Source organism: Protomyctophum parallelum, assembly GCF_964188405.1.
Source record: "Protomyctophum parallelum genome assembly, chromosome: 8".
Taxonomy (NCBI): Eukaryota; Metazoa; Chordata; class Actinopteri; order Myctophiformes; family Myctophidae; genus Protomyctophum; species Protomyctophum parallelum.
The window spans coordinates 32,649,961-32,665,917 of NC_139703.1; the positions used below are offsets into that span (position 1 = coordinate 32,649,961).

The 15,957-nt window shown below is 43.1% G+C and overlaps 1 protein-coding gene across 4 annotated transcripts in view; it reads right to left on the reverse strand.

The window, feature by feature from the left end:
• Positions 1–15,957, reverse strand: part of chd5 (chromodomain helicase DNA binding protein 5) — a 73,477-nt gene that overhangs the window by 23,374 nt on the left and 34,146 nt on the right. For all 4 annotated transcript variants that reach the window (XM_083771590.1, XM_083771589.1, XM_083771591.1 and 1 more), the window contains 14 exons: positions 15,217–15,441; positions 14,453–14,659; positions 13,310–13,521; positions 12,255–12,386; positions 8,846–8,954; positions 8,249–8,440; positions 7,316–7,513; positions 6,838–6,975; positions 6,435–6,556; positions 4,018–4,191; positions 3,112–3,253; positions 1,359–1,490; positions 925–1,042; positions 361–485 (listed from right to left, as the gene is read on the reverse strand). In XM_083771590.1, the coding sequence (XP_083627716.1) occupies positions 361–485; positions 925–1,042; positions 1,359–1,490; positions 3,112–3,253; positions 4,018–4,191; positions 6,435–6,556; positions 6,838–6,975; positions 7,316–7,513; positions 8,249–8,440; positions 8,846–8,954; positions 12,255–12,386; positions 13,310–13,521; positions 14,453–14,659; positions 15,217–15,441 (2,226 nt within the window). The remainder of the gene's footprint in view (positions 1–360; positions 486–924; positions 1,043–1,358; positions 1,491–3,111; positions 3,254–4,017; positions 4,192–6,434; positions 6,557–6,837; positions 6,976–7,315; positions 7,514–8,248; positions 8,441–8,845; positions 8,955–12,254; positions 12,387–13,309; positions 13,522–14,452; positions 14,660–15,216; positions 15,442–15,957) is intronic.

Genomic DNA, 15,957 nt, shown 5'->3' on the forward strand with positions numbered 1-15,957 from the left:
TTCTATCCCTTTGTTTGCTGTTTTGTTGTTTAGAATGTTATGCTATCTATATGCTGCTGCATTGTCTGTAAGGAAGTCAAACAAAAATAAGTTTTACTCTTATGTACCTGTCCTGTACACAAGATGTAACAATGTAACAATGTAACAACAAGTACAACCTTGAACCTTGAGCCAATCAAACAAAGCTGTTGAAATGTAAAAATGAACTGGAACAGGAAACGCATACAGTATGCCACCTTCTGAAAAGCCAGGGTTGTGTGTGAGCTGATCAGATCACTGCAGAGTTATCTAATGTAACGCACGCATGCAAGAACATGAACATGCAAGTGTGTTTGTGAGAGGAACATGTGAAGGCAGTACTTGGATGTCATTGTGAGGGTTCCAGTCTGAGTCGTAGATGACCACAGTGTCTGCAGTGGCCAGGTTGATGCCGAGACCCCCGGCTCGTGTCGAAAGCAAGAAGCAGAATTGCTGAGCGCCCGGTGCTGTAGTGGAAACCGAAGCAGGGAGTCAGTGTGTGTGTGTGTGTGTGTGTGTGTGTGTGTGTGTGTGTGTGTGTGTGTGTGTGTGTGTGTGTGTGTGTGTGAGGGTGTGTGTGTGTGTGTGTGTGTGTGTGTGTGTGTGTGTGTATACATACGCAAGTGAGTGAGACAGCAAGAATGAGAAGTAAAGGACATGTTATGTGTATATGAGAAAACAGAGGGAAAACATGCACACATACTGTACAGGCATTTATAAACACCATTTGCGTGAGTGAGTGAGTGAGTGAGTGTGTGTGTGTGTGTGTGTGTGTGTGTGTGTGTGTGTGTGTGTGTGTGTGTGTGTGAGTATGCATGCATGCACACTACTGAGAGACAGTAAGTAACTCAGAAAGATAGAAAGTGGCAGCTCACAGTTGGAGAGATTGTGGATTAAGTGACTCACCATTGAAACGGTCAATGGCCTCCTGCCTCAGGGCACCTGTAATACCTCCATCAATGCGCTCATATTTATAGCCTTCATACTCAAGGAAATCCTCGAGCAGGTCCAGCATTTTGGTCATCTGGGTTATGGAGGGGATTACAAGGTTCATTCTGCTGTGACCACTGTTAGGTCAGTGTTGTGGAAAATGGCATGTTCTCATGTCTTATAAAACTGTGCTTTCAGCCTGCAGTCAAAACGGAAAGTATGCTTGCCGATCTTTTAGTTTTGTCCTCTCAAAAGCTTTCAGGTTGGTATTTTGTAACTGAGATTTTGAATGCAATGTTTCCAAATATACAAAACAAGAATGTCTCTATGTAAAAAATATACACACACAACCAACAACAAGTCATTGTACTGAATGACTAATCACAGCCTTAATCATTGTTGGACATTACCTGAGAGAAAATGAGAACTCTGTGTCCTTCATCCTTGAGTTTCTTTAGCATCTTCTGAAGCAAAGTGACTTTTCCTGAGGACTTTACCAGTTGATTGCCATCATAGGAGCCATTGGGTGATACAGGAGCTTCCTGGAAAGAGAGGGCACAATATGCTCATTACAGACATTTACATACAGGCTATTCTTTACAGATGACATACTGTATCTGTAGTTGGAAGCAGGTAGCTACTGGCTAGTAGCACCTTCCTGGTTCGATGACATTTTTTAATTGGATTTTTGATTATTGGCAAAAAATAAGCTAAATGCAAAAAAAATGTTCATGATACTTAACACATTTTGTTGCATCACAGTTGCATGTGATGTCACCATTACAAATGTGCGTTTGGTATGATGACATGTAATGTGCCTGACAACACCTGTAGTTTCATTTAGTCACTTGTTAAATCCCTTAAAGCCCAAATTAACCAAAGAAAGTATTTCAGGCAACAACAAAACAAGAGACAGAACTTGTTTCCAAACTTAAATTTTCCACTATACGCTTCTTCGAGGATCTAAAACTAAAGAATATACTCGTATATAAGGTGAAAACTACCCAGCGCAGTGTTTTCTTTGAGTTTCACAAATCAAATCTCTTCAGTACTAAGATTCCCAAGTGCATAAACCACTGCAGTGTGGATGTGGTGTTCTTGTGGGTGTGTCCGAAATATTCTGATGACAATGTTCAAGTCCAATTAATAGTACCCATGACAGTCGTAACTGTGATATGACAGTCATATCATGACAGTCATAATAACCTGCTGTAATATGTAGGGGTGGTTGATGTATCCTTACCATAGTGGCCACAGGGAACAGGTAGGGGTGGTTGATGTATGCTTACCATAGCGGCCACAGGGAACAGGTAGGGGTGGTTGATGTATGCTTACCATAGCGCCCACAGGGAACAGGTAGGGGTGGTTGATGTATGCTTACCATAGCGGCCACAGGGAACAGGTAGGGGTGGTTGATGTATGCTTACCATAGCGGCCACAGGGAACAGGTAGGGGTGGTTGATGTATGCTTACCATAGCGGCCACAGGGAACAGGTAGGGGTGGTTGATGTATCCTTACCATAGCGGCCACAGGGAACAGGTAGGGGTGGTTGATGTATCCTTACCATAGCGGCCACAGGGAACAGGTAGGGGTGGTTGATGTATCCTTACCATAGCGGCCACAGGGAACAGGTAGGGGTGGTTGATGTATCCTTACCATAGTGGCCACAGGGAACAGGTAGGGGTGGTTGATGTATCCTTACCATAGCGGCCACAGGGAACAGGTAGGGGTGGTTGATGTATGCTTACCATAGCGGCCACAGGGAACAGGTAGGGGTGGTTGATGTATCCTTACCATAGCGGCCACAGGGAACAGGTAGGGGTGGTTGATGTATCCTTACCATAGCGGCCACAGGGAACAGGTAGGGGTGGTTGATGTATCCTTACCATAGTGGCCACAGGGAACAGGTAGGGGTGGTTGATGTATCCTTACCATAGCGGCCACAGGGAACAGGTAGGGGTGGTTGATGTATCCTTACCATAGTGGCCACAGGGAACAGGTAGGGGTGGTTGATGTATGCTTACCATAGCGGCCACAGGGAACAGGTAGGGGTGGTTGATGTATCCTTACCATAGCGGCCACAGGGAACAGGTAGGGGTGGTTGATGTATCCTTACCATAGCGGCCACAGGGAACAGGTAGGGGTGGTTGATGTATGCTTACCATAGCGGCCACAGGGAACAGGTAGGGGTGGTTGCAGCATTTCTTCAGGTCCATCATGATGTTGAGCAGAGACACCTGGTTCCCCCCGCCCTTGGAGTTCAGAGCCTCAAAGTTCCGCGTGAGGATGAACTTGTAATACTTCCTGTGAGATCAAAGGTCAGACACTGAACTAAGTCAGGATGAGACAATGACAGCATTGCACCAGAAATACTTCCTTAGAAAACTGAGGGCAGAGAGAGGAGAGACTTGACGGCAGATCCTGGGAGGTGAGCGGTCTAGAAGATTGTCTGTGTATCTGTCTGTTGATGTATCTCGCAAACCAATGGGTTGATCAGCGGCAAATGTTATTGTGCACGCTGTAGGGCAGGCCAAGGAAGTCATATTTTTAACATGTTTTATAATTTGTGAAATATTTTACTTCGTACATTATTTAACACTGGAAGTCAATGGAGACTTCATAATTCGGAGGTCAATATGACATGAAGTCAAAGTAATATAATATCACAGTGTCACTGTCAATATGACATCATCAACATCCAAGCTCCAAATGTGGGAATCCACACCATTATTATCCTGTTTACACTCTTAAAATCAACACCTACAGTTTGTATACAGCGGGCGTAGTCAAATGTTCATATGTCAATGAAATAACAAATATATTGTTTAATGTGTGTGTATGTAATGCTATTTTTGCTATAAATGTGTTGTGCATAATTATGTCTAAAGCTTAACTCGGTGCTGTACAGTTACTACAGTGCATACTGTACTTCTCCACTAGAAGAAAATGACAGCCGCTTAACTGTAGAGAGGAACGCCACAGAAGCGTAACTCAGAGCTGTACAATACAAGCCTCTGCACCGGGAGAATAACACAGCAGCTAAACTCAGCAATGTATACTGTACATACTTCTGCATGGGGCTCAGCTCCACTCTGACGATGAGCTCCGTCTTGGAAGGCATGTTCTTGAAGACGTCGGCCTTCAGCCTCCGGAGCATGTGAGGCCCCAGCAGGTCATGGAGCTTCTTGATCTGGTCCTCCTTGGAGATGTCGGCAAACTCCTCCAGGAAGCCATCCAGGTTACTGGACACAGTGGACAGGTCACGCACAGAACCAGAAAGTGAGAGTGAGGGGCCTCTCTAGCCTATAATGGAGGTGTGTGTTGTTGGGGATCCCATGGTAATTCCGACGGAGCATTAGTCCGACATGCAGGGAACAGCGGTCGGACTGGCGCTCGAACATGCGCTGCTCCCGTGGTTATGGTTTGCACATTTTGACCTGAGATCAGATTCTAAAAATGTCTTCTACATCCTGACAGTTTTCTGAAAAAGCTATGTTTCCATGTCAGTCGTTCTTCGATTTTTCAAAAATAGCAGACCTACAAGCTCGTAGCGCGCCACTCGGTGGCGCGCTATGAGCTTGTAGATCTGCTATCTTTCAATAGCTAAAGCATAACATAATGCTAACACCAAAAGGGGTTCCCGCCCAAAATGAGTTAAGTTAGGGTTCGAGGTAGGTTGTCAGTCTAATGACTGTCGGACCAAAAATAGTGTCCGTTCCCAAACGTTTTTGGTCGTGCACCCCTGTTACCTCCTGACCTAGCTGATGCGCGGCGTCAAGAGCCGCCGCCTGCAATGGAAATGTCCAGGCACACATTGGGCATTAGCATGCATGATCCCAGAGGCCATCTGAAACACTCATATTTCACTCACAACTTATGTGGGCATTATTCCTTCATTAAACCTATGAAGTTAAACCTATCAAAGTTTATTTGTCTTTTTACCTAGAAATGCGGTAATGGAGTATTTTTCCCCCTTATTTGACCTTGATTATGTTGTTCTTATTGCTTGTTGTACTCTTTGTAGAATGTATCATTACACTGTCCTGATTTTATTGTGTTCATTGTACAGCACTTTGTAACCTTGTTAAGAAAGGTGCTTTATAAATAAAATGTACTTACTTACTGTACTCTCTCTCTATTCAATACGTAAGAGTCACACAACATTCAGAGGTCTTCTTCACTCATAATTCTCAACAAATCTCAGGCACCTTTTCCAAAGTGAACCAAAGTGGGTGTGTCACTATTGTACAGGTTGGAAGATGATATAAACAGTGGCAAAAGCAAGCGGAAAATCATCATCATTATAAAAAATGACATCAAAAAGGTAAACTATAAGTGCCATTAACGATGAAATTTCCCGCATTAAATGGGACACTATGAACGGTCATATTCGACACATTGCTTGGGACTCCTGGCCCTAATTACAATGGTGCTTTAAACTGGTGGAACCACAAGCGGGTTTGCGGCTGGTTCCATGAAAGCACCAAGGTTCCAAGAATCTAGAACGGAACCAGTTCTAGAACCAGTTCTTTGGTGGAAAAAGGGTCTCTCTCTGTGATTCTTCATTTTACTATAATCTCTTTTTGTCTCTCTCTGTATATAGAGGGTATGCGTGTGACATCATCATCATACCCGGCAGTAAAGTGGAAACGCCTACTGAGTGTCAAAAAACAACTTTCTGGACTTGACAGACCATACATCCGAACAGAAAAGTCCTATCTGATTGCCTTAAACGACGTTAAACTCACTTTGCCACTCACTTTGCCACTTGATTTGCCACTCGATTTTCCATTGACTTTATGCATGCGCATACCTTCTATACAGACAGACGGATGGACAGACAGACGGATGGACAGACAGATAGATGCTATAATAAATATAATATCACTTGTGAAAAAACACATTGTCATATGAGAATATAACGTATTCTCAAAGCACCAGCATTAGCACAATCTGTTCTTGCGATGTTAAAAAGAGCAAATGAGTCCATAACAGCTCATAGCTCTGGAGGATTGAGGTGATGCTGCAGGAGCTGCAGTGAAGTCACTGGTGCACCTCCCAAGCCAGGAAGACTTCATTATGGGGGCAGAAGCAAAGTGCTGCTCCCAGCTGCCTCAGGGACAAGCTAAGGGCTAATAACACAGCCCTGGAGACAGGGAGGTGGAAGGGCAATGTGATGAGGGGATATAAAGATGAGGGGATGGTGAGATGGACGGATGGGTGATAGGATGGTTGGGTGAAGGTAAACGGATGGCAAGGGTTCAGGATATAAATATGACAATCGGGAAGGAGGGGGGATAGGGGAATAGAGGGGTTGAGGACAAGAAGCATGGAAAGTTACTTTGGGCGTGTGCACGGGAGAGAGATACTTTACTGCACCAATGCATTTCAGGGACAGCTAGCTATTAGCAGAGGTGGTATAGGGACAGAGGGGGACATAAGGAAGGAGGGATGGGAGAATGAAAGGGCAGAGGTGGGGACTTACTTGAAGCGCTCTGGAGTGAGGAAGTTAAGTAAGTGGAACAGTTCTTCCAGGTTGTTTTGCAGAGGGGTTCCGGTCAGCAGCAGCTTATAGTAGATCTTATATCCATTGAGAATCCTGAAGAACTGAACAGGACACAATATCACAGAGAACAATAAAGAGTGGGAAATCAATTCTAATTCCCATACACGACCATACGCATACTGCTATGCAGCCTGAAAATCTGGCACCCTGGTGTGTGTGTGTGTGTGTGTGTGTGTGTGTGTGTGTGCCAAGTTTGGTGCGGATAGGAGCAACGGTGAGCCTTGCAAGTCCTGATGTTACGCTTGTGAGTTTGACGGTTGACCGATGCACCCTCCAGGCTATATACCGTATATATATTCCCTAAAATGCGGTACTGTATTACCTTTGACTGGTTGTTCTTGAGTCTGTGGGCCTCATCCACCACTAAACAAGCCCAGCCAATAGAGCCCAGAATGGCTTGATCTATAGTGATGAGTTCATACGATGTCAGCAGCACATGAAACTTGATTGGCACGTCTTTCTGCAGGGGAAACAACAGATGATGAAGCACATTATACTTTACAGCAAATGATGTTCAACATTAAGCATGCTTAATGAGATTCACATAATTATGTCGTTCTATTCAGTGCTGTATACCAGACATGTGGAAAGTGTAAGATATCAGTGCGGATGCCTAAAGCCTTAAGTTATATTTGACTGTCTCGCTGCAACATGCATTTCTGAGTATACAAGAGCGCTGTTAATAATTAGCACGGTCAAATAACAAAATAAAAGTCTAATCAGAGTTACCACGACGTCTTCCGTACAGTTGTGCTACTGTATCTTGGCAGAGTAGCATAGTGTAGATGAGAAGGACTTACCTTCATGCGGAAGACCTTCCGCCCTGATTTGACAGTTTCTTCAAAAGTGAACTCGTTCTCCCTGATGACGGCCCTGCTGTCTTTGTCCCCCGTATATGTCACCACGTAGAAGTCCGGGGCCCACATCTCAAACTCCCTCTCCCAGTTGATGATGGTGGACAGGGGTGCACTCACCAGGAAGGGCCCTTTGGAATGACCCTGGGATACACAAGGTGGGGACACAGAATTAGAGAAAATAAATCACACTTTTGAAGTGTTAGTGCCCTAAACAAACATTAAAGTCCATAGACTTGTCTGCCATGTGACGTAACTAATCTTCAAAAGCCATGTATTGGAGTGGCTAGCGCCCCTCAAAAAGAATGCAGGATAGCATCATATGGCGAGGTTAAAAAACATAGCAGCAGTTCTTAAGGTTCCTCCCCATCCCCCCTACCACAAGCCTCTGCCCCTGGCCTCCAGAATATACAGCAGTGGTTTTCAAACCTTTTGGGTAATAGGGAAGTTAAAATCTCAAGGCACACCTGTATTCAAAGCAAAAATTTAAATTAAAAACAGCCGATCTACAAGCTCACACCGCTGAGAAATGTGACACGTTGTGATCTGATAGTTGTCAAACTATTTTATGTCAAGGATCCCCAAATTAATATGAAGGACCTCAAGAAGAGAAGATCTGTGTTTAAAACAATTCTAAATTATTCAAAGTATCATAATTGTATTAGTATGGATGAAGTGGTTAAAATGATTGTGATGCTATATTAAATCATTTAGCTGGAGGTCCCCGGATCCCACTTTGAGAACCACATCGTGCAAGTAGTAATATCCAGTTGGACAGTTTCAGTCAGCAAAAATATACAACAGTAGTGATAATGTTAGATATCAGATCAGGTGTGTTCGACTGAAACTAGCCAGTACAATGCTGGTGTTCATCCTCACCTCCTTGTAGAGCGAGTAGAGGAACACTATTGTCTGCACCGTCTTGCCCAGGCCCATTTCATCAGCCAGAATGGTGTCTGTGCCCTGAGCCCAGGAGAACCTCAGCCAGTTCAGTCCCTCCAGTTGGTATGGATGTAGCGTGCCCCCTGTGGCATTAACGTACCACGGCTGGTGTTCAAACTTAATATTTGGCTGGTAACGAGAGAAGAACAATGACCAGTATCAGCCATAGACATAAAGGAATAGATGGTTCACTTGTCAGTTGCTCTGTAATTTTAAATTGCCATGCGCCCTATTTCTGTGTTGACAGTCTGCCATTTTACAGGAGGAACCAGTGCTATGGAATGCTAAGGATAACCAAAGTATCCTCATAGCTGTTCAGTTGCTGGGTGTTTCATTTTCAGTTATTGAGCAATACCAAAGCAATACTCCCAGCAAAACAAGTGGTTATGAAATACAGTATACAGTTATTTAATAAACAATTGTGGAGCAGTTCAGATTGTAAATGTAGCAGCCAACAGTGATACACTGGGTCAGACAGTCCCGCTCAAAGAGTAACCTTGTCTCTCACTGCCTTAGATGATCTGGTCAACTTACATCTATGATGGGAGCGTCCGGGGGTATTTCCCTCTTTGGATGGTCGTCTTTGAGGTCCTTTCCTTTCCTCACCACCAGGGGGCGTTGATCCTCCCCCAGTATTTGCTCCCTGCAGGGGGGCAGTCAGACAGATATTTTGTGAAGCCACTAAGGAAATCGTAGTTCATATAATGGCCTGTTGTGGCGCTGTCATTGGACCCAGAAAACCCCATAGCCCCATAGAAGTCCATGTATTTGGGCCCAACTTCACCTAGACTGTATTACCTTAATAAACATGGTCATGAATACTTTCTGCTTCCAGTCACTAGTTTAAAGTCTCATTTCTAATGTCATAATATTCTTTTTGGAAAATTGTAGTCCCATTAATTAAAAAAATGAGTCGCGTATGTTCTGAGGGGCGTGGCTACCGTTACAGTCTATGATCGGGATTCCCCTCCCACTCGAGTCAAAATAAAAACCAACGGAGAAGAAGGGGGGAAGTCCCGCCTCGTTGTCTGGGCCAGCCAATGGCCAGCTGGGCCAAAACGGAGCCAGCCAATGGCCAGCTGGGCCAAAACGGATCTAGAAAGATGGCGACTTACAGTGCAGGAATAACAGGCTTCATTTTACGTCCATGTTAGACCCGGGGAACGCTTTGTCCATATTTTTTACAGTCTATGGCTCCCTGTCATATTGGTGGTATCACAGATAAGTTGGTGGGAGGGTAACAAGAAGACTCACCCCGGTGCGTGCCCGTTTTTCCTCCCGGAATTTTCCCCAGTGAGGGGGATAACTTTGTAATATGCTGTTTGTATTCTTTTTGGAAGAATATAAAAAGATACTCCTGTGGAAATATTATTATATTACTTATATTGACCCTATAAACAATTTTGTATTATTTAGTATATGTAAGGTTTTGCCCCTCAAATGGTACCTCGTCAGATAATCCCCACATATCCTACAACAACTTCTGTGAACAGACTTCACTGTAGTAGCTTTTCATAAATTATATTTGTACTTAGGCTGTCTGCTGTCATGAAAGTTTATAGTTAGAGAAATTCAAAATCCAGCCGTCTGCTGTTCAGCCTCTCCCACCCCTCACTGGTGAAATTTCTGGGAGGAAAACAGAAACGGGGTGAGTCTTCTTGTATTCGGTGGGAGGGGGGTGGGGGGTGCACTAGCAGTAGGCATAATGTCTTTGTTTAGTTGTCAGAGCTTGCTAACAAACAGTAAAGAAAGTAGAAATACACAGATGAGAGCAGGGAAGGGGGACTCAATGACAGATATCTAGCAGTAGACTGCAGCAGTGGTGGAAAATGTAATCAAATGTTTTACTTAAAGGACAACTTTAGTTTTTTTCAACCAAGGTTCATGTTTTAGGTTGTTATTAGAGAAATTAAAATATTATATCTTCATTTTTTTTCATTTGCTGCTTTCTTTCGTTTTAGGGATTTTAGCTCTTTTTGACAGGGGGGCGGGGGCATTCGAGCATGGGGCTAAATATGTATTTTTTTACAACATTTTATGGTGATTTATTTTTGTATTATTTACTATAGTCCTAATAAACCCCAGGAAATTACATCTGGCCACAGCAGATCACAGGATCTACTGAATGTGAAGGTAGCCTACTGGGGGAAGGCTTATACTGTGTGTATAGGCTCAATATGTCAGTTTGTCACATTTAAAGGTATATTCAGTGATTTCACTTAATTCAAATATCACTTATTTTTTTGTTTTGTTGTGATAATCCTCCCTACTATAGAGTGTGCTGGCCATATAAGGAGTTCCTCCCTGTCCCCAGTTAACCCCTGGGGGTCAAAAAACCTTAGGTTTCGTTTTTGACTATCTATCCTGATTGGACGAAAGGCTGGGTCCCACAGCCAAAAACAAAACCTAAGGTTTTTTGAGTGAAATCACTGAATATACCTTTAATAGATCCCGTGATCTTTTGTGGTCAGATGTAATTTCTTGGGGTTTATTAGGACTATAGTAAATAATTAAAAAAATGAATCGCCATAATATTTTGTAAAAATATACATATTTAGCCCCATGCTCGAATGCCCCCGCCCCCCTGTCAAAAACTGCTAAAATCCCCAAAACAAAAGAAAGCAGCAAATGAAAGAAAATTAACACTCACCTTTTAGTTTCTCTAATAACAACCTACAACATGAACCTTGGTTGTCCTTTAAGTATAAGTATAACTAACTACTGCAATATAGAAATAATAGTAGAAGTCCTGAATTCAAAATTTACTTGAGTAAAAGTACAAATGTATTGGCATCAAAATGTACTTAATTTAAACTAATCTAATCTTTTGAAAATAGCAGAATTACAAGCTCACAAGGCGTCGCGATGCGACGCCTTGTGAGCTTGTAGATCAGCGATTTTCAAAAGATTAGATTTCAAAAGAATGCATATAGTGTCATTAACAGTTTCCGTGCTTTGAATGGATTACTCCAGGTTAATGTCGCTGCCATATCGGACATACGCGAGTTTTGTTTTATGTGTTTAATCCGCCGTAATGTAAACAAAAAAAAGAAAATTCTTCTTCGCCGCGGAGAAAGAGAGTAGGCGCATCTGTTGTGATAAAAAAACCTGGAAATCGTCACATGCTGTGGGCTGCTAGGGCTTCTGGGAAATTGAGGCCAATGCAAATGAATGGGGTACAACGCCTCATGGAGACGAGTCTTGTGTGCGTCTTCCGGGTGCACCAAGATGGTGGATGGTACGATTGGATCACAACAAACCGAGGGACCTTTTTTCGCTGGATTTTCGCGGATTAAAAGCCCAAATAATTCAGCGTATGCTCTAAAGGTAATACAACAATCTCGGCAGTGAAGGGGGGTTGATTAAAAGTCCGATAAATCGTTTTCCGCAGTCAAACTGTTAATGCATATAGTGTCATATAATAATGCATAATGCATAAATAATGCATATAGTGTCATAATGCATATAGTGCTGTAGTGGTTAATGTACTGTATGTTTTGTAATAATAATCCAAATCTAAAAAGTAACTAAAGTGTTCAAATAAATGTAGTGGAGTAAAAGTACTACAATATGTGGATCCAAGTTGTAGTGGAGTAGAAGTAAAAGTATTGGAAATGTGCTTAGTTACTTTCCACCACTGGCCTGCAGTGCATGCTCAGCAAAAGAGAGAAACCCATAGAGACATAGAAAGAGATTCAGGCTCACTGTGAGTATTGCCAAGCATAGGGGGAAGAAATATTGCAGTTATTGTATGCTATATGTATGATTAGTGGACCTAACTTCCGGATAATTAATCACTCTATATATGGTCCCCCTCTGCCTTACTGCTGGGCAAAAAGCCAAGGGCATTCATTATGCTTGTGCAAACTCCCTGTCATTGACAACCTCTTAAAAAGACATGAATTAAGCGAGGCGTTAACCCACAGACGCTGAGTGAACCGACCTGTGGTCCCAGTAGCAAGCCGTATGGATGTCGTATTCTGGCACGTCAAAGTCATCCACCTCCCAGGTGCACTGGTCATACGGCAGGTCTCTCCACTTGATCAGGTAATGCGCTTCTCCATCCTTATCAAAACTACAGGGAAAATAAGCACAGAGGTGGTAAAAAGCATTACGGCATGGGTTCAGGTCGTTTCTAAGCACAGCATCGCTGTCACCTTCTATCTCCATATTTCAACTATTTTCCGGGGTAAGAAAGACTCATTGAAAACGTTCATAATCTTCATGCCACATACAGTCAGACGTGTGTTCATACACCTGTGAAAAGGTTTATAATCTTCATGCCACATACAGTCAGACGTGTGTTCATATACCTGTGAAAAGGTTTATAATCTTCATGACACATACAGTCAGACGTGTGTTCATACACCTGTGAAAAGGTTTATAATCTTCATGCCACATACAGTCAGACGTGTGTTCATACACCTGTGAAAAGGTTTATAATCTTCATGACACATACAGTCAGACGTGTGTTGTGTTCATACACCTGTAAAAAGGTTTATAATCTTCATGCCACATACAGTCAGACGTGTGTTGTGTTCATATACCTGTGAAAACGTTTATAATCTTCATGCCACATACAGTCAGACGTGTGTTGTGTTCATATACCTGTGAAAACGTTTATAATCTTCATGCCACATACAGTCAGACGTGTGTTCATATACCTGTGAAAAGGTTTATAATCTTCATGCCACATACAGTCAGACGTGTGTTCATATACCTGTGAAAAGGTTTATAATCTTCATGCCACATACAGTCAGACGTGTGTTCATATACATAGAGTCAGACATGTGTTCATATACTGTACATACAGTCACGTGTGTTCATATACCTGTGAAAAGGTTTATAATCTTCATGCCACATACAGTCAGACGTGTGTTCATATACCTGTGAAAAGGTTTATAATCTTCATGCCACATACAGTCAGACGTGTGTTCATATACATAGAGTCAGACATGTGTTCATATACTGTACATACAGTCACGTGTGTTCATATACCTGTGGTTGACTATTCTGTGGATGACCAACCACTCTGGTTTGATGCCATAGCGGTAGAAGCGCTCCTCCATAACAGCGTACTCTGGGTCTTTGCTCTTCCTCTTCTCGCTGTTCAGCTCTTCTTCCCCAGAGCCATAGTCGTAGGGCGGGGGCTCGTCCATGTCATTCTTACGCTGGTAGTTACGGTACATGACAGTGTGGTACAGCTCCAACTGCATAGCCAAAAGAACATAAAGTGTTTAACCACTTGAACCCCCAGCATCTCTATTCTGGGCATGTTGGGCATGTTGCACCCCTAGATTGAGATAAAGAAGGTGAAGGGTAAGGTACCACGGTTCAAGAAGGTAGAAATCGATATATCAACGAGTTACACTCCAGATAAAAAAGGGGGGAGATCCGGGGACTCAGAGTTCCCTATTTTAACTCTGATTGCCGGGATCTCCCTTTTTTATCTAATGTTTTATCCCGGCACCTTTTTACTATTTTAACTTTATTGATTTATGTCTCCGGTGAGCACCTGGTTGTTTCTTTGTCTCTGCCTTCAAATTACATTCCATTCTACAATGAGATGATGAAATATTAATTGTCACCTGGAGCCTAAAGCAGTTGGTGCCAGTAATGGGGACAGCTAAGGCTAATAACATGATTACGTTTATTGGCACAGATTTCATCTTGGCATGCTGGATTTAAAACTAGCACAGCCCCCTCTGGTTTCTATACTGTCACTCTTACTGTAGAAATCGCATGTTAGAGAGAACAAGCCTGCAAAGCCAGGTAAGGTTAGGGTTAAAGATAGGTAAGGCCAGTTCTCATACCTGCGGATTGGCTAAGTAGAAATGTGTGCTTTTTGGCTTTAATCCAGATCTAACACAGTTTACTATACTCATGTACAGTAAATGGCCATGCATTTGGCAGAATTCAATGAAAGCATTTGACTGTGCTGAATCATGAATGATAGCATTTAATCAAGTGCACTTTTAAGCTTGCAAAGGGAGAGAATACCTCTGTCTGTTCCACACCATGAGCTAATAGAGAACACTTGGTCACTTGGAAGCCCTCTTTCAGTTCCATAGCTGACAGGTAGAACACACAGATCAAGCGGATCAATCTATTTACGACTGGACCTGAACTCTGACATCTCACCTGCAGCTCGCTGACCCAGGAGCAGTGCCAGTAGGAGAGGCCAGCCCACTTGACAAAGAGCTCCCTCTCCGCGTGACCCTTAAGTGGGGGCTTAACCAGCGGGTCTGGGAGCTCGCCGTCGGGGCCAGGAGGCAGCTCAGCTGGCAGCGGGGGCTCACCCCACGTCCAATGTAAGATCCTCTGCACCTTGCCTTTCAGCGGCGGACACTGTGTGTGGATGGGAGACGAGAGGAGATGTGAGACATTTCTCCATGTTCAGTATTGGTGTTTTCAAGTTCCAAATCTAACACAATCTGCAGTTTCAGCCCCGAATTTCACCCCCCATCCCCCCATTTTAGAGGGGCGCTAGCCCCTCCAAAGCATGGCTTTTGAAGATGTGGCATATATGGATTGTTTAGAGCAATAAATGATGACATAAGACATCATGTGGCCAATATAAATACATCTTGTGACTGGTTTTGTTTTATTTTATGTTTTATTTATTTTATTTATGTCTCGTAACGTATAGTGGCAGTGAATCTGAAATCGTGTGACAGCCACAGTGAGCGACGTCCCTCACTTTTTGTTGTAATAAAGCTCTGTCTCCTTAGCTCACAATATATCTCAGAGAATACTGCTACTAAATACACATACAATGCAATACCCCCCCAATTTTTTTTAATAATAATAATAATAATTATTATTATTATTCTATTGCACTTAATTCAAATATCACTTATTTTTTTTGTTTTGTAATTCTATTGCAGTGAGGTGACACTGCTCACCATGCAGCGCGGACACAGCCATTCCCCGTTGGGTATCTCAGGGAGGGGCGGGTTGAGGCAGTGGATATGATAGGATGATGGGCATGTGTCACAACACAGCAGCTCTCCTCCGTCTTTACACACTCGGCAGAACTCCAGGTGGTCGTCCTCTTCTTCTCCCACTGGCTCAGCCTCTTCCTCCTCTTCCTCCTCATCCTTGGCCTCCCACTGGATGCCCTCCTTCTCCTGAGGGAGAGACCCGTGAATGTCACGTGCGTGGTCAGAGAGATGCAACGTTCACACCTTTTTATGTAGGTTTTCATGCTATTTATTTTCAAGAAAATAAATAGCCTGACACCTGACAGTCTTTTCAAAACAGCTCATATAGCAACATGATTTCTACCTCGCTTACTTCATCATCATCGCATTCACAGGCTGCTGATTGGACCGGTTGGAATTGCAATGGAGAAGTCACACAAGACGACAGTAAAACCTGACCCCTTAATTCCCAGATTGAGGTGATTATTTCCATTATTACACACACACACTAAAGACTATACAAACAGTATTAAAAGTATGTCTACCGACAAGACATGGAGACCAAGAAGACCTCTAATCAAAGGCTACCAGTCTGTTCTCAAATATCTCAAATTAATTGGTGTGAAATCCACTGTATGAGAGGCCCAATCATAATGTTCACCCAATGCCATGAGCAGTGAGCCCTCCCAGGGTTTAATTAACATCACCTGCATGCTCAGCAAG